Source organism: Sciurus carolinensis, chromosome 16, assembly GCF_902686445.1.
Source record: "Sciurus carolinensis chromosome 16, mSciCar1.2, whole genome shotgun sequence".
Lineage (NCBI taxonomy): Eukaryota > Metazoa > Chordata > Mammalia > Rodentia > Sciuridae > Sciurus > Sciurus carolinensis.
In genome coordinates this window covers 64503902-64522090 of record NC_062228.1, presented here as the reverse complement: position 1 = coordinate 64522090, position 18189 = coordinate 64503902, and the positions used below count along the sequence as shown (strand labels likewise).

Sequence of the window (18189 nt, the reverse complement as noted above, 5' to 3'; positions counted from 1 at the left end):
TCAACAACTCCCTATTGACTATTTAGGACAGAAGATACTCCAATGTTTTTCCATTCCTAATATTCCAAAATTGACTCTTCCTTCCAATTTTTCCTTAGTTCATTTACAGCAATTTTTAGGACATTTAAATTGGGCTCTACCATATATTTCTTTAACGACTGATTCGTTGTCACCTTTTTTTCAGTTGTTGAAAAATCAACATTGGGCTGGGATACAGCTCACTTGGTGGAGTCCTCGCCTTGCAAACCCAGGGCCCTGGGTTCAATGTCCAGCACTGCAAATAAAGAAAGAAAAAGCACCATAATCCCATCATTTTTTCCCAGTTACTGACTGCAGGAGTTAATGAGCAATTATCTACAATCCTTATAGACAGACGCCCAACACTCAATGTTCCTTTATCTCTAATTACATTTTCAGAAAAGCCTTATGCCTTTGCTGCAGCTGTTGCCCTTCATAATCACAACTTGTATAAACAGAGTGGTTATATTCTCCTCCCTTTTCAGGAAGAAATGTTCTTCCTTATGCTGAAAAGTATGCTCAATTGATCTCAGATGGTCACAATTGTATTTTACCTCTTATGGGAACGGACATTCATGTACTTTATCTTACTTATGGGGAGACTTTACATTGACAGTATTTACAATTTCCTTCATATTATCAGGCTGTCTTCACTGATTTTTTGCTCCTATTGCTTCCCAGGCACCTCTGGGTGAACGCCTTTCTTGTTGTGTCTAGTCTCTCATGCTGCTTCTATAATCTCTTCCATTCCAGTTTCCAGCAAGATTACTGTTTATACTGATGGAGGAAACGACAGGGTGTGGTATCTATATTCATTGATGAGAAATGGACTGATTATTACACATTGTCTCAAGCTTCTCCTCAGCAGCAGAATTAGCTAGTATTATTTTGGCTCTTCGTATGTTTCCCACTGCCCGAAACATCATTGCAGATTCTCAGCATTTAGCCAAACTGAGTCCTCACATTTCCTCTGCAATTCTGTCACCTCACTTGGACTCTAATCTGCTATCCCTGTTGATCACCCTCCAATCTCTGTTTCAGGGTCCTACAGCTGTAGTATTTCCTGCTCACATAGGCAGCCACACGAAGATTCCCGGACCACTCACTGAAGGAAATGCTCATGCTGATGCTGCTGTAAAATAGTTTTATCCTCTTTCCAGATGCTGTGGAATCCCACAACTTTTTTCATCAAAATGCTCGCTCCTTAATGAAGACCTTTCTATTTCCTCTCAACAGGCCCGTTTCATCATTAATATTGCTCTCGTTGCACACCCTTTCCTTCCCCTACTTGGGAAACTGTGAACCCTCGAGGTTTACACTCTAATGCTCTCGGGCAGATGGATGTGACTCGCTTTCCTCCCTTCCACCCCTTTTCTTTTGGACATGGTACCATAGCTACATCCCCAGGGCTTATATGGGCCAGTGCACATCGTTCAGAGAAGGTCTCAGCCTGTATCTCTCATGTGCTCCTTTCCATTGCCACCATGGGTACACCTCATGTTTAAAAACTGGCAATGCCCCTGCCTATACTTCTAGTGTCTTTGCTCAGTTTTGAAATTAATGGAATATAATTCCAACCCATGGAATTCCTCACAATCCTACTGGACAGGCCTTAGTCAAATGTGCACATTGCACACTAAAAACATGTCTTTGAAAACAAAATCAAAACAGGATTCCTGGCCTTGCTGATGTTAGTAATGCTCTCAATATTGCCTTCTTCACAACAAGTGCTCTTAATGTACGTTATGAAGATAATACACATCTCTTGTCCTCTGCCTTGGACAGGCCCTTTACCCCTAAGGAACCACTACCAAAGATTCATGTAAAATACCAAGTTCCACCAGATCCAATATGGTGGGACCCCACAATTTGATTCCTTGGGGGAGGGGATATGGTGCTGTTCTTACTCGTACAGGTTCTGTCTGGATTCCTGCCAGATGTTCGAGACCTGTCATTCATCATGAATTGGCAATGGAGATTTCACAATCCGATTCCCAAATTCCATTTGACCCTGGATGAAAAGGACCCTGATTCAAAGAAGGAAGCTCCAACAGGAGCATGAGGCCCAAGACCCACTGTGTTCTAATCATCTTGGGGGGATAAAAAGTGTTTAACAACATCTGCTGTACAATTACTGGTCCAGATGGGTTTAGAATGTACCCAAAAAACTTGGTTACAGCTTTGTTTGCCAAACTTACCCAAAATTCTATAACTATGCTGGCTATTATTGTGTTATTTCTGTCATTGTATCCCTGATGATGGTGCCTCCATACTTCTTGGAAATTAAATCTTCTGAAATTTGTATCATCAAGTTATTCTTGATAACAGGGCTGCTATTGATTATTTGCTATTGTTACAACATCTATGGGATAGCAAAATTTTAACAACATGTGTTGTTTCAATTTAAGTGAGAATGGAAACCCCATTCAAAGGGAATTGGACCATCTAAGACATTGTAGAGAAGGTACAACAAGATGATAGAGGTTTGGATTTATTTGGTTGGTTAATCTCATGGCTACCAAATTCTACCTGGGTCTAACAGCTTTTCATTGGAGCAGGTTTATTGATTGTGGCCTTAGCGTGCTGTGGTTGTTTTTGCCAATGGCTGCCTTGCTTTCTCCCTCCACCTTCCTTAAATGAAGAGAAGTCATGTCTACTCAAAAGCCCACACAAAATAAAACAGGGGAGTTGTAGGGATTTCAGGTCAGTTAATGTACAGAGGAACAAAAGTCCTTCAAGAAGTCCTTCAAGTTCAGCAAAGTCCTCAGTACAAAAGGCACTCTGTTTGAGTGGCTTAGCATTGCTCCATGTCCCCTCTGTCCTTGAGGCCTGGAGACATTACCTTATTATGATAACCTTTGGTACTAGTGGACTCTGAGAGGCAAGCAAGTTGTGTGATCTGCACGTGTGCAAAGCTAACTGCACCTGTAACCTAGGTAACTTGATATGACCCTGGAGTAGATAATACACTGGACTGGCTTTCCCACAGGAGCCTCTTCTTGCTGTGCGCCATGCTGTGTGCTTACCCTTTCTGAGCTCTCCCCTTAACCCTTATGGCTGGACCCCAGTTGACCTTTACCTGTGGGTGACTTAGAGACTAAACTGCTCAACGTGGCCCAGTCTGCTACCTGTTATGGTGACTCCCAGCAGGTCTCAGCTGCTCCTGGCCCTGCATGTCAGGCCCCTGGCTGGCTGTGACCCCTAGCTGAGTGTCCCTGGGCTGCCTTGTGCCTGCTGAGGTCCCCTTGTCCCCCTCCTGGCAGTGTGGGTCTGAGTGGTGTCCTGGGCTAGTGGAAGGACAGGGCGTGTAGACTCTGGGCTCATCAGGAGGCCCCTGTCCCTGGGAGGAAGGAGGTGTGGCTGTCCCCTGTCTGAGCTTGAGGACTTTCATCTGGAGTAGGTCACACCTGGGGACGTCAGATGCAGTCCCCTGGAGTGAGGGCAGAGTGGTGACAGGGGTGAGGCTGGAGTCTGGGACCAGGGGCCTGGAGGGGACAGGACCCATGTGGCCATCCTGCAGCCAGTCCACTTCCTCTGATGTGTCCATATGACCAGGAATGGCCCTGGCTCAGGGATGAAGGGGACGCCCCTCCACACCTTGTTGGGAGAAGAGAACTGGCTACCTCTTGATCTGGGGCAGCCTAGGGGAGGTGACAGAGGGGACAGTGCCTGCAGGTTCAGGTCCTGGGGCTTCCCTGGGTGCCTCCTCTCCAGCAGGGCACAGCCAAGGTCAGCACTGAGGGGAATTGAAGGTCAGGACCAGGCCTCTCCTGTGAACTTGGGGACTCAGAGCCCAAGGGGAGGGGCTGTCCAGGTCAGCGTGTCCAGAGGAGGACCCTCCACCCCAGCTCAGCCCTGTCCTGGGACCCACCTCCGGCCAGAGCCCCTCACTTACCACTCTGGGTCCGGGGTCAGTGGGGGTGAGGGGCTGCTCCTCAGGGCCTCCTGGGGTGGGTGGGAGGTGAGGACTGGGCTGCCTGCTCCCCATTCAGCTGGCTGCTCGTCCCCAGGTTGGGCCCCAGTGTCACCTATGCCTTGACCTCACCCTCATGCCTCGAAGCTCTGAGCCTGGGACTGGGGTCCCGACACCATGTGCCCTGATCCTCTTAGGGTTTGAGAAGGAACCAGAGATCCTCTGGGAGTCTCAGAACCGCAGGGTGGGGTGGAGAGTCCTGGCTCCCTGTGAGCTTGAGTTCTAGGACCAGCCTTGGGGAGGGACCCAGGCCTCCAGGCAGAAGCCCAGGCCCTGAGGGCAGAGCTGGTGTTTCAGGCAGCAGCCTGGGTCAGAGGGTCTCTGCACGAACCTCCTGAGGAGAAAAGGCTTTAAAAGGCGGTCTCCTCCTCAGGGCTGAGAGGACACCTCTGTCCTGAACACCTGAGCAGCCACTGCAGAGGTGGCTGCCCTTGAGTCCTCAGCAGACCTCACCAGGACGTGCCTCCAGCTGGCCTTCCACTTCCTCAGGCACCTCAGCTTCCTGTGCTCAGACCCCAAGTCCTGCTCATGTGACCAGCAGGGCGCCCCTTCCTGAGTGTCCAGCCTGGCAGCTGATGAGGGCAGCAGGACCAGCCAGCCACGCCCACCTGGACGAGGTCCCTGGGTGTCCCTGGACGGCATGGCCCAAGGGCAGGACAGAGGGTCCCTGAGGGCAGAGCAGAGGGTCCCTGAGTGCTGGGCAGGTCACACTGGCCCTGGTCCCCTGGCTGGGTGGTGGCTCATTGTCCCCTGGAGGGAATTTCCCAGTGGCTCATCACTCTGGCTCTGGCTGCTGGTGATGCTCTAGAATCAGGAGCTGCTAAGAGGAGGACGGCAGAGGGAGGGGCAGCTGGGGAGCTGGGGACGCCTTGGCCCTGCTCGTGCTGCCGGCTGGCCCTGCTCACCAGAGCATCGTGTGGGCCTGGCTGACCCCAAGCCCCTCTGAGGCCGAGCAGCCCGAGGCCCTGCTCACGGTTCTCAGTGGTGCAGCTACAGCAATGCCTGGGTCACTAGGAAGGTGGTGCTGGGAGGAACGTTCATGGCATTGATGGCCACACTGAAAACACAGGAAGATCCCAAATACAAATAGAAGTGCACTCAGATGGCCTGGAAGACCAGGAGCAAACTAATTCCAAACTCAGTATGAGACAGGAAATTGTCAAGGCCTGCTCCTTTCTCTGCCCCCACTAAGCCTGCTATTGAGTGCACAGGGTCCTCTTGATTGTCCTCATTCTCTTGTATCTTTCTTCCTTTCATTCCTCTGGGTCACTTCAAGTGTCTGGTCCTCAGGGTCACTGATTCTTTCTTCTAGGCTGTCAAGTCTTCTGTTGAAGCTCTTTCTAGAATTTTCACTTCAGTCACTGGATTAACTTCAAACTATCTCATTGATCCTCTTTATGGCTTTAATTCCTTTTTTGGACCTTCTATGTTTTTTGTGTATTTTGTTTTCCTTATTTTCATTTTAATTCTCTTGTGGCCACTGAGCCACTTTAGGATAATTATTTTGCTTTTCCCCAAGTAGTTTGCAGATCTCCATGTCCTCAGGGTCAGTTCCTGGTACGTTCCTTAGTTCCATGGGTGGTGCCATGTGTCCCTGGTCATTCATTACCCCTGTGGCCTTGCACTGGTGTCTTGAAGAAGTAGACACACATTCCAGCCTTTGTAGACAGGCTTTGGCAAGGGCCGCCATTGCCAGTGTAATGATTAATGTGAATTGTCACCGTGACTGGAGTAAGAGATGCTGGTGATTGAGAGGCTTCTGGGTGTGTCGTTGAGGGCCTGTCTAGGGATGATTGGAATGTGGACAGTGAACTGAAGTGGAGACCCTGCCTCCGTGTGGGCAGCACCCCCACAGGATGGTGGCTTGGATAAAGTAAAAGCTGGAAGAACAAGGAAGCAGATGCAGATGCATTCCTGACTCTCTCGAATGGGTTCTGGATCGCTGCTCCTATTGTCTGAGGACATGGGACCCTCCCTTCTTCACTCTTCCAAAGCAAACTCTGACAGTGACTCTAGAGGGAGTCTCCAGAAGCTGTGGTCTTGGACTAGGTAGGGTGGCACTGTTGTTCTGGGACTCCCTCCCCTTGGATGGGCGGCTGCTGGTTCTTCCAGGTCTCCAGCCTGCAGACAGCCATTGTGGACCATCCACCTTGTGGTCGTGTAAGCCAATCAAATAATCCCCTTTTAATGATCAGACATCCAGTTGATTCTGTTCCTCTAGAGAGCCCTGAAGGGTACAGCCAGCAAGCCATCCAGAGACTCCAGGTAGGTGTCATGGTGGGGCCTTCATATGGGTTTGTCTCTGGAGTCCTGGGGCAAACTTATCTGAGCCTGTGTCTGTAGCTGGGTGGACTTGGGTCTGGTCCTGGACCCCCCTAGTGTCAGTGGGGTGGACACGATGACTGGATGTGGAGGGAAGGCCTGAGCCTGGGACTACGGGGCTGGCCCGAGACCTGGGTGCACAGGGGCCACATGGAGCTGAGGAGGGCCGTGAGTCAACCTGCAGCACTGTGGGAGGCTGAAGCATGAGCCCTGGGAGCAGGGAGAGCAGTGCCTGGTGTGTGCAGGGCCAGGGCCTTTCCTAGCCACACCCAGTCTCCCTGGAGGGGCAGCAGGACACTGGCAGAGCCGCATGGTGCATGGGGCCCTGCTTCAGTGGTGAGGACTGCGCACCTCTAGGGAAACGCAGCTGTAGTTTGCTGTATTGCACGGAATACATAGAGGACAAGCTGCTTCCAGAACTCATCTGAGTTCTAGAACAAAGCTTAATAATACTGACAGGAGTTCAAATGTATTGAGCACCAACAATGGGAGGAAACACTGTCTGGCGTCAGTCACAGGTTACCAGACAGGCAGTGGAGCAGAAACACAGCTCACCTCCACAGAAGCCGACCTGGAGTTGATCTCATGCTCCCGGGACCCCCACAAACCCGTGGATTGCTGAGGCCCTGAGGTTCCTCTGCGAGGTGTGTGGTAGCTATGCCAGGTACCCAGACGTTAGAATTGGTAGAGAAAGACATTACAACAGTTGTTCTCGGGGCTCAGGGGGTTGCTCAGTGGTAGAGCACATGGCTAGCAGGTGTGCGGCCCTGGGGTAAGTCCTAGCACAAAACAAACCCAACTATTGATTAAAACTGAGTTCTGTATTTTCAAAGTTTAGCACATAAATAGAAGATGTTATAAAAAGTCTGTGTTTGCAGGGAGGGACTGAATGGAACTTCAAGAGATAAAACCTTCCATTAAGAAATAACCAGTCAAACTGAGAAGCTTTCTCTCAGCAAAGGAAACTATCAGTAATGTGAAGAGAGAGCCTACAGAGTGGGAGAAAATCTTTGCCATTCCTACTTCAGATAGAGCACTAATTTCCAGAATATATAAAGAACTCAAAAAACTCTGCACCAAGAATAGAAATAACCCAATCAACAAATGGGCTAAGGAAATGAGCAGACACTTCACAGAAGAAGATCTATAAGCAATCAACAGATATATGAAAATATGTTCAACATCTCTTGTAATAAGAGAATGCAAATCAAAACTACCCTAAGACTTCATTTCACCCCAATTAGAATGGCGATTATCAAGAATAGAAGCAACAACAGGTGTTGACGAGGATGTGGGGAAAAAGGTACACTCATACATTGCTGGTGGGTTTGCAAATTAGTGCAGCCACTCTGGAGAAAAATGTGGAGATTACTTAGAAACTTGGAATGGAACCACCATTTGACCCAGCTATCCCACTCCTTGGTCTATACCCAAAGGACTTAAAATCAGCATACTACAGTGATGCAGCCACATCAATGTTCATAGTTACTCAATTCACAATAGCCAGATTGTGGAACCAACCTAGATGTCTTTCAATTGATGAATGGATAAAGAAACTGTGGTATATATGCACAATGGAATATTACTCAGTCACAAAGAATATTAAAATTATGGCATTTGCAGGCAAATGGATGAAATTGGAGAATATCTTGCTAAGTGAGATAAGCCAATCTCAAAAAACCAAAGGGAAAATGCTCTTGCTGATAAGTGGATGATGATACATAATGGGGGGTGGGAGGATGGAAGAATGGAGGAAGGAGGGAAAAGAATAGAGGGAAAAGAGGGGTGGAGGGGTGGGGGGAAGGAAAAAATAACAGAATGAATCAAACACAATTACCCTATGTAAATGTGTATTAAGCTAATGGTATGATTCTACTTCATCTACAACCAGAGAAACAAGTTATACCCCATTTGTTTACAATAAATAAAAAAAAAGAAGTAACCAGATGTGAGTTAAACACTGCAGTAGGAGAGAATAGTGAATTGAGCTTGAAGACACAGCCATAGACACACCAAAAATGAAAGAGAGACATAGTGTTACATTTTTTCGTGAGAAAGAACTTATTGTTTTTATTTTCATGAGGATGGACATCCTGCCTGGGTGAGGTGGACCCTAGTGCCTTGCTTTTCCCTGCTGGCTAGAGAAATTCATCAGGGCTGTTGTATTTCTGGCCCTTTCTACATCTTTTGAGAAGTTTCTGTTCAGCTCCGTTTCTAGAATAGGAAATCCTGTGGGGGATCAACTGTGGAAGCCACGTGTGAACAGTGCCGAGGCTTCAGCCCTCAAGGGAGCTCAGTCCAGGGAATCCCTAGAGCATGACACTGACCTCCAGGAGCTCAGCCAGGGGCCTGCAGCACAGGACAGAGCAAAGCCCCCTCGCTGTCCCAGGGGAGGGAGGAAGCCTGTGCCACCTGCTGGGCTCTGCCATGGCCACAGCTCTGTGTCAGGAGAGGGGTGAACACAGCCCTTTGGGGCCAGTCCTTCCCTGCCCTGGGGCTTCACACCAGCAGCCAGGAAGGGGACTGCCTGCCCCCAGCTTGGACTTGTGTTCCTAGGATGGGATGTGTCAGGACCCAGGATCTCTGCAGACCCTTCAGACAGAGTTGGGTCTCCTCTGACCACATCCCCTGTCTGCCTGATGTGTCCTCATCCCTCCAGGGACACAGCAGCAAATACCCCTGGAGGCCTCCCGAGCTGACCCCCTCCAGGTGAGGGTGACCTGGGCTGGTTGTCCCCTCTCAGGCCTCCCTGGGGCTCCATCTGTCTTTCAGCCTGTGCCTGTCACAGGGTTGTGAGCCCCTTGCTAAGGCCAGTCACCTCCCAGCCCTGGAGATGCTGTGTGGAGATGTCTGCTCCCTGTTCAGGTGAAGGCAGAGCAGCAGACCCTGAGCACCTGGCTGTGCAGCTCACCTGGAGCTTCATGCTGGACATGAGCCCAGAGAGAGAGAGAGAGAGAGAGAGAGAGAGAGAGAGAGAGAGAGAGAGAGAGGAAGGGAAATTGAAGAAAATTAGAAAAGGTGGGCACGATGGCCCTTGCCTGTAATCCCTGAGACTCAAGAGGCTGAGACAGGGGGATTCAAGTTCAAGGCCAGCCTCAGCAACTTCATGAGGCCCTAAGTAACTTGGTGAGACCCTGGGTCTAAATAAAGACAAACACAGCTGGGAAGAGGCTCAGTGATGAAGCACCCCTGGGTTCAATCCCTGGTACCATAAACACATAAATAACAAGTGTCCTGTCAAGATTCTGCAGTGGGGTTTGTCTTGTACCAATCTTTGCCTCATTGACCTCCCTTTTCCACCCAGCACACCCTCTCCCCTGTTCTGAGAAACACCCAGTCGTTCCTGCCCCTCTGGGTGCACTTCCGCTTGGGCCTGTGGTCATCTCCACCCAGTGCTGTGTGTTCGCCTCTGGGAACAACCTGTGGGTTTGAGCGCTGTGTCTGCAGGGCAGAAGCTGATCTTTAAAGTTCCTGAGGTTCTGCAATCCCATCAACTCTGCAGACGGAGGCAGGAGGATGGCAAGTTTGAGGCTGGTCTCAGGAGTTTAGTTAGGACCTAAGCAATTAGCAAGGCTCTGCCTCAAAATAAAAAAATAGAAAGGACTGGGGATGTGTCTAAAGAACCCTGGCTGCAGATTCTGGGACCAGAAGAAAAATTGTCTGGTTGTCCTCATCCCTTGCCCTTGTGTCCATGGGCATTAATACCCTTCTCTGACCCTCAGTTTCCTCTTCTGGAGGAGGTCCTCACAAACCCTCACTGCAGAGGGAATTGGGGTCAGTGGTAGAGGGTGCATGGGAGGGTCGCCAAATGGATGATCTGGAAAGCTCCTTGGGAAGTACTCTGGGGAGGCTGGGACCTGGGAGGATCCAGGCTTTGGGCCCCAGGTCAAGGTGGACGATTGCTGTGTCCACTGAAGACTCAATGCTGGGTCTCTGTCCTTGTCACAGCTCTGCAGGAGAAGGAGCTGCACAGCCCACCTGGTGGGCTTTACCACAGCCTCACTGACCAGGAAAGACCGGGCCACCTCCATCCACTGAAGCCCTTGGGTCTCCCCTATGTGGAGCGTCTCACAGTGAGACAGAGAGCTGACCCTGCACTGCTGGACCCTCACCTGCCCCACTCCTTAGGTGTCCTGAAAACCCCGTATAGAGAAACCACCACCCCAGGGGAGGTGCTGAGAGACCTGGTCAGAGCACATGATTCAAGGTGCACAGCAGCCAGAGCAAGAGATTCCTGGAGCACACCAGCCAGAGCAGGGGATTCCAGGTGCCCAGCAACCAGAGCAGGGGATTCCAGGTGCACAGCAGCCAGAGCAGGGGATTCCAGGTGCACAGCAGCCAGAGCAGGGGATTCCAGGGCACACCAGCCAGAGCAGGGGATTCCAGGTGCACACCAGCCAGAGCAGGGGATTCCAGGTGCACACCAGTCAGAGCAGGGGATTCCAGGTGCACACCAGCCAGAGCAGGGGATTCCAGGAGCACACCAGCCAGAGCAGGGGATTCCAGGAGGACACCAGCCAGAGAAGGGGATTCCAGGTGCACACCAGCCAGAGCAGGGGATTCCAGGAGCACACCAGCCAGAGCAGGGGATTCCAGGAGCACACCAGCCAGAGAAGGGGATTCCAGGTGCACACCAGCCAGAGCAGGGGATTCCAGGTGCACACCAGCTAGAGCAGGGGATTCCAGGTGCACACCAGCCAGAGCAGGGGATTCCAGGAGCACACCAGCCAGAGCAGGGGACTCCAGGTGCACACTGCAGACAGCTGGAGGAGCCCATGTCCACAAGCATGTCTTATGCAACATCAACACAGGAGGATCCTGCTTCCTGCATGATGAGGGCTGCCGATACAGAGAGAGGCTGGGCAAGACCAGAGCCTCAAAGGGTCCCTTGCTTCCTCAGAACTATGCGCATGTCCAGTGTTAGTGACAGCCTATGCTGCAGACCAGCACGCAACTCTCTGCCAGCATCTTAAGCCTCTGTGCACAAATAGCTGTAAAATGATGGCCAGGAGCACCTGCTGGGCTGAAAGGAGACCTCGACCCCCAGGGTTGCAGTCTCCTCAAGCTGGGTCCCTGCACCTCCCCTATCTACTAATAGGTGTTTTAGGGCTGGCCTAGTCCAGCACAGGTCCACCCATCAGGAGGTGGATCCCAGGCAGCACAGGACAAGACACAGCTAGAAATTCAGGGCCACACTCCGAGCCCACAGGGCAGGGATAAGGAATGGTGAGACCACGAATCTAAGATAGTAACACTGAAGGTGCCCAGCACTCTGGCTGATAGAGTGACAGCTCACAAGAAGAGATGGGCATCCCAGGAAAGTGCCTCAAGCAAGCCCACCCAGAGACCAGAAAGGCTGGCATGGGCGGGAGAAGACCACTGCAGGATATTGCAGGGTGGCACCACGGAGGGCAGACTCTCAGCTCAAGGTTGTAGCAGTGGAAACGTCAAGAGTGCAGAGACCAGAAGCTCAATGGACTGAGGGACACAGGAGTCACCTGTGCACCCCGGAGCACCAGAGGAGAAAGGAGAAGGACACAGGGGACTCTGAGGTCTCAACAATGACGTGGGGTCCCCAGTTCCCATCAGACACCAAATCCCAGATCCAGGAAGCTCAGGGGCACCACACAGGACTCAGGCAGGAGCACCACCCTGGGCACTGAGCTCAGGCTGCAGGAAGCCAGGTAGTGGTGGAAACCTCACCACCTGCACAGGGAGGGACACAGGCTCTGCCAGGACCACTCAGAACCCAGGGGGCAGCTGGAGGCCGGGAGAGAGAAGGGAGGAGAGAGAGAGCAGCAGCCCCCAGCCCTGCCCTGCCAGGTCCCCTCCCAGGTGGAGGCGAAGAGTGGCTGGCTCACGTCCACTCTAGGGGACCTGCCAGCAGCTGACCTGCCCTGAGGAAATGCTAAGCCAAGGTCCTGGGGCAGCACACTGACCTCCAGCAGCCACGTGGACTACCAATGAAGGGCAGGCCTGGTGGGTGCTGAGGAGCCCCGCCAGCTCTGGAGGGGACGCTGTGCCATCCTGTGCACCACCCAGGAGAGGAAGCAGAGGGAAGCGTCCTAAGTCACTCCCAGAGGCCTGCAGCATCTGACACCACACCACACAAGGACTTCCCGGGGAAGGACAGCACCCTGGACATCCCCATGGAGACAGGGCACAACGCTCCACAGAAGAGGCCCTCACTGCACAGCATCCCAGTCCAGCACACCACCTCCTGACTGGGTCCCCAGAGGCCTGGTCACCTAGTGACGTCACTGCCTGGGGCTCCGTGTGAGGCCCTGGGTGGTGTTTGCAGGACAGTGTTGCCCAGTGATGCGTTTCTCAGCAGGAGGGCGAGGGCTCAGTGGGACACACCTGCTCAGCAAATCCAACCAGCAGGTGCAAAAGAGTCACACAGCGTGACCAAGGGGCGCGTGTCCCAGGTGTGCAGAGCAGTTCATCATCCAAAGTCCATTAATGTGATCCATCACAGCAACGGGTGACAAGGAGCGTTCCCTGCAAGTCACCTCACAGCTGGAGGAAAAGCCCTGCTCAGGATCCACAGCATTTGTCAGAGAAAAGCCCTCAGTGAGTCAGGAGAGGAGCAGAGCCTCACCCTGACTAGGAAGAGCCCAGAGAGCCAAGGCCCAGGTCCCAGCTGAGGTGAGAAGCCACCTGCTCCCACTCCATCAGGGCAGCCAGGAGCCCCTGAGGCTCAGCCTTGTGCTCCTGTCCCCAGGACCCAGGGACACGAGTGAGGGAAGCTAGGTGTCCGGGTGGGAGGAAGGAGGGGATCAGCTTGTTCACAGTGTCACCATGAGCAACGCGAGGACCTAGGGATTCAATGAAGAAAGGAAACCCTGCAGGACCCAGGGAGCCATGCCAGCCAGGGGACTCTAGAAGTTCCAGCTGGATGGTTTCTAAGACCAGCAGTGAGCAGAGGAATCTGGACTTAGAGCCAGCACTTGGGTGACCTGGTGATACCTGGGCACGTGGAGGTGGCCAGGAGGGACGTGGACAGTAACAGCAAACACTCAGCAGGACTCCCGGGTTTTTCACGTGACTTTTTCAGAGCCATGCCACAGTACCAGCACCCGTTACTCAGTCCTCAGACACCAGCCTGTGGCTCCACCTCCGTGTTTCAGGGAAGCTGCACAGACAGCCCCCGAGGGGGACAGGCTCCTGGAGGGCTGCAGAGAGCGGTGGGCCAGCCCTGTGTGCTCACAGCACTGTGGGGAAGACTGTGCAGCCAGCACCCAGCCGTCCTGACCCAGCCACCTTTGCTGCCTGGACAGGGTCAGGGTGCAGCCCCAGCTGAGCCAGGTGGTCTGCAGACCTCTGGATGGTCCTTCATCTCCCACTCTGCACTCTGGGTGCTGCCTGTTCTCTGCTGTTCACCTCCTGGCTGCATCTTGGGTCCCTCTCTGGTCATACTGAGCCTGAAACAGCAGGATCCCGAGGACCACCAGGACCAAGGCAGCCATGGCCATCCGGATGAGGTTCCCCACTGTCTAATCCTGGGGAGGGGAGCCTGGGAATGTGGACACAGAGGGCAGACGTCAGGGCAGACCCAAATCACCCCAGGATCCCCCACATCCACCCAGGAAAGCCGCCCCCCTAGCCAGCACTGGACCCTCAGAACCAGCCCCAGGGCTGAGAATCCTCCTGACTCCCTGTCCTGGGGTCTGAGCTGCTCTGTGATGGGCGGAAGGTCTCAGTGTCTCCTGAGAATCAAGGTAGAGGAGGGGCTGTGTGAAGTCGAGGACCCTGTCCTGCCTGGACCCCCACCCTGGGCTCTTCTCACACAGGACTCTACGGAGCCCCTGAGAGCCCTTCCCTGCTGCTCGCGTCCCCTCTGCTCCTCTCCCTGGTTCGTCACCCTCACTGTGCTCTGTGAGTTCAGCACTGTGTCTGAGTCACGTTGGAGCAAGTTCAGCTGAGCCCCAGAGCTCAGGGCTGGTGGGGAAAGTGGCCCCTGGTTCAGGGGTTCTGCTGTCCTGTGTGCTCTGCCCAGCCTGGGACTCTGGACTAGGTGACCACGTCCCCTGGAGAGGAGTTTCCATTGAATACCCAGCTGCGGGCCTGTGGTCAGGGGTGAGGGCTGGTCCTCTGGGCCCACAACCCCTGTGTCAGAGGAGGAGGAGGAAGAGCAGGAGGAAAAGCTGGAGAAAGGCTCTGAGCCTGGACAGGAACCTCCTGGCCCCTCCCAGTCTCTGGACATTGTGAATGAAGAGAGGCCACTTCACGCACAGCATGCTGGGCCTTGGCAGAAGTCACCTGCAACCCTCTCCATCACACCACATGGCCTCAGCCCTCTAGGCACAGAGCTGTGAGGAAACTGAGGCTCACCCAGGTCCCCAGCAAGAAGCAGCAGAGCTGGGGCCTGAGCTGGGGGAGTCTGACTTCCAGTCTCCTTCCCTTTACCAGAGCTCAGCCTAAGCTGCAGGGAAGGAGCCTGGACACCCTGAAGGCCCTGAGCCCTCCCTGCACAGCGTCATGTCACTGCACAGAGGGGACAGTGCCTGCAGGTTCAGGTCCTGGGGCTTCCCTGGGTGCCTCCTCTCCATCAGGGCACAGCCCAGGTCAGCACTGAGGGGAATTGAAGGTCAGGGCCAGGCCTCTCCTCTGCATGTGGGGACTCTGAGCCCAAGGGGAGGGGCTGTCCAGGTCAGCGTTTCCAGAGGAGGCTGCTCCACCCCAGCTCAGCCCTGTCCTGGGACCCACCTCCTGCCAGAGCCCCTTACTTACCTCTCTGGGGTCCTGGGTCCGTGGGGGTGAGGGGCTGCTCCTCAGGGCCTCCTGGGGTGGGTGGGAGGTGAGGGCTGGGCAGCCTGCTCCCCACTGCAATTGGCTGCCCGTCCCCAGACTGGTTCCCAGTGTCACCTCTGCCTTGACCTCACCCTCTTTCCTCCAAGCTTGGAGCCAGGTGACCTGGCATTCCCACCCCCATTTCTGGCAGATCCTCAGGTCCCTGGATACTAATCTGTCCTTGAGGGTTTGAGGAGGACCCGAGGTCCTCTGGAGACTCAGACCAGCCAGGACAGGGTGGGGTGGGGAGTCCTGGCTACGGGTGTTCCTGAGTCCTCAGGGATCAGACTTGGGGGTGGGACCAAAAGCTAAGGGCTGGGATCCCAGAGGATCCTGGGTAGGAGGACAACAGGAGGGTGAGGGGTGCAGCTGACCCTGGGACCTGCCCTGCTCATCCTCCTGCACCTGCCTGGCCTCCCCAGGACCCCCTGTGCCCACCCCCACATTCTTAACTCAGTGATGGGGTGGGGCACATGCTGGAGGACCCAGTGGCCCCTTCTCTCTGAGGGGTGGATCCTGCTGGCTGACCCTCCCAGGGCCCCTCACTCCCACCACCCAGAGCTGTCCTGGGCAGGGCCCTGAGTGAATCCCTAGCTCACAGAGGATGGGGTCAGGGGTCCCTCACCTGAGACCACCAGGACCACGGGGGCACTGGGCCATGACAGCAGGTAGGGGGATGAGCTTTGAGAGCCATAGCACCTGTAGGTCCCCGCCAGGGCTGAGGTCACAGCTCTCATGGAGAATTCTGCCTGGAACCCTGGAGCTCTGGACTCTGGTCTCAGACGCAGGGGGGATCAGCTGCCCCCTCCTTGACCAGAAGGAAGGTGTCCCACTGGATCCATGATTGACACAGCAGGGCCACGTTCTCTCCTGAGGACACTGTGGGACCCGGCTGCACTGAGAGGGAGGGTGAGGCAGGGAGCTGTCCTAGAGAGAGGAAGGAGGGGTGAGGGGGCCCAGCTTGTTCTGAGCTGAGACCTCACCAGGGCCTCTCTGAGGACCTGTGCTCTCTGTCTGGCTCAGGGTCTCTGATCTTCCTCTTCCTGTGCCTCCCTGTCTCTGTCTTCTCTGCCCCTCCCTGACCCTCCCTGCCTCTCTCCCTCCTGAGACCCCACACCTCACCCTGCCCATCACCTCCTGGGCCTCCCCCACAGGGCTGGGCAGAGTCTGGGTCACTGACTGCACACTCTGGGCTCCTCACCTGTGACCAGGATGTCCAGGGTGTCACTGGGGGCTGACCACTCAGAGGAGAGCCTGTGTCCACCGTAGCATCTGTACTGACCCCCATGGGAGCCTCTCACAGGGCCCAGAAGGAAGGTGGCCTGAGACAGCCCAGCCTGGAGCTGCTGGCCAGGGAGCTGTGGGAGGTCCTGTCCGCCCTCCTTGGACAGAGCAAATCTGTCATAGCCACTGTCTGAGTGACACTGGAGGGTCAGGTTCTCTCCAGGGTCCAGGACTGGGCTGTGCTGGGTCAGGAGGGAGGGCTTCCTGGACAGCCCTGGAGGGAAGAGGAGCCTGGGTTGAGGGGAGGACCTGCCAACCCTGCCTCCCCTCCTGCCTGCAGGTCACTCTCTCACACCCTGGGTCTCTGGCCATGTGGTCCCAGGTTCCCTCATCCTCTCTCTCACCTGGGGCTCTCTAACATAAAGGTCCCCACAACCTGCTGCATGTCCCCAACTGTGTCAGGGAAGGTGGAGCTTCCTCACCTGAGACCAGGAGCTCCAGGGGGTCACTGGGTGCTGACCACACCTGGGGGGTTCTCCTGTAACTGCCATAGCATGTGAAGGTCCACCTGTGGCTGGGGGTCACGGGGCCCACAGGGAACTGGGCCTGGAACTGCCCACTGGAGTCTTGCTGTGAGTCCAGGGTCCAGGTGAGCTTGTGTCCTCCTTCCTTAGTGAGAACAAACCTGCCATATCCCAGCCATGAGCCACACTGGAGGGTCACGTTCCCTCCTGAGGTCACCACAGGGCTGGGCAGGGCTGAGAGCCTGGGTTTGCTGTAGGATCCTAGCAGAGAAGGAGGCAGGTGTTAATGGGCTCCCTCCTCCACACTGTCCCCAGCTGGGCTGTGACAGGGACACCTGGGAGCAGACCCCCTTCCTGAGGGCAGAGCCGGGTGCTGGGACCCCAAGTGTCCTCTCACCTGTCAACACCACCAGCTCCAGGGTGTCACTGTGCTCTGACCAGCCAGCAGGGCTGTGATAGTAGCATTGATATCGCCCTGCATGGTGCTGTGTCATGGTTGGGATGGGGAACTTGGCCTTGTTCCTGGTCTTCTGTGGGATCTTTGTGTCCCAGGGCACTGAGCTTCCATCTTTCTCCACACGGTACTCCTGGGCCTCCAGGGTCCCCTCACACCAGAGGGTCACTGGCCTCCCCCAGGTGATCACAGATCCTGGCTCAGCCCACAGGGTGGGCTTGGGGAGGGTCCCTGCAAGGGAATCCGAGGCTGGGTCCCAGCACAGCCCCTCAGATCCCAGCCCTCAGCCCAGCTCCCTCCAGGCTCCCCAGCCTCAGCCCACAGCTGCTGTTCTCCATCCACTGCCCAGGTGGCTCCTGGTCCCCAGGGAGGAGCAGGACCTGGGCCAGCTGGGGACACTCACCTTGCTGCCCTCGGGTCCCGGGGCCCAGACTCAGCCCTGGAAGAGAGTTCCTGTGAGAGGGGAGCCCTGAGGCCTGAGCAGGCCCTCTCCTCCCCACAGCCTCCTGGGCCCTGTGTCCACTGATGGTCAGGGCTGGCTGTGGGCTGGGGTCCCTCTCAGAACAGGGTGTCCCCTCCCCTTCTTCACATCTCACCAAGGCAGAGCAGGGCCGTGAGGGTGGGGGTCATGGCGTCTCCTCCCCAGGTCCTGGCTGTGCAGATGGAGGATGTCCCTGGGCTTGGCAGGACAGAGGGACACAGGGTGTGGCCACATGGAGGCTGGGTTCTGCCTGTCATGGGGTGTCACACAGCAGCCCACAGGAAGGGGAACTGCCCTCCCCTGAGAACTGTCTCCTGTTTCCCCAGCACTGTGTGGGTAGGCCTGGGCTCCCTGCAGGAGCTCAGACAGCAATGGTGCCTGTCCTCACCCCTCCACTGTC

At 54.8% G+C, this 18189-nt stretch overlaps 1 protein-coding gene across 1 annotated transcript in view; it reads right to left on the bottom strand.

The window, feature by feature from the left end:
• LOC124966905 (leukocyte immunoglobulin-like receptor subfamily A member 6) overlaps positions 1 to 17944 on the bottom strand; it is a 193721-nt gene extending 175777 nt beyond the window's left edge. The window contains exons 1-4 of the mRNA XM_047528755.1: positions 17905 to 17944; positions 17712 to 17747; positions 17252 to 17539; positions 16813 to 17115 (exon numbers count right to left, since the gene is read on the bottom strand). Of these exons, the coding sequence (XP_047384711.1) occupies positions 16813 to 17115; positions 17252 to 17539; positions 17712 to 17747; positions 17905 to 17938 (661 nt within the window). The 5' untranslated portion in view covers positions 17939 to 17944. The remainder of the gene's footprint in view (positions 1 to 16812; positions 17116 to 17251; positions 17540 to 17711; positions 17748 to 17904) is intronic.
• Between the last annotated feature and the right edge of the window lie 245 nt (positions 17945 to 18189).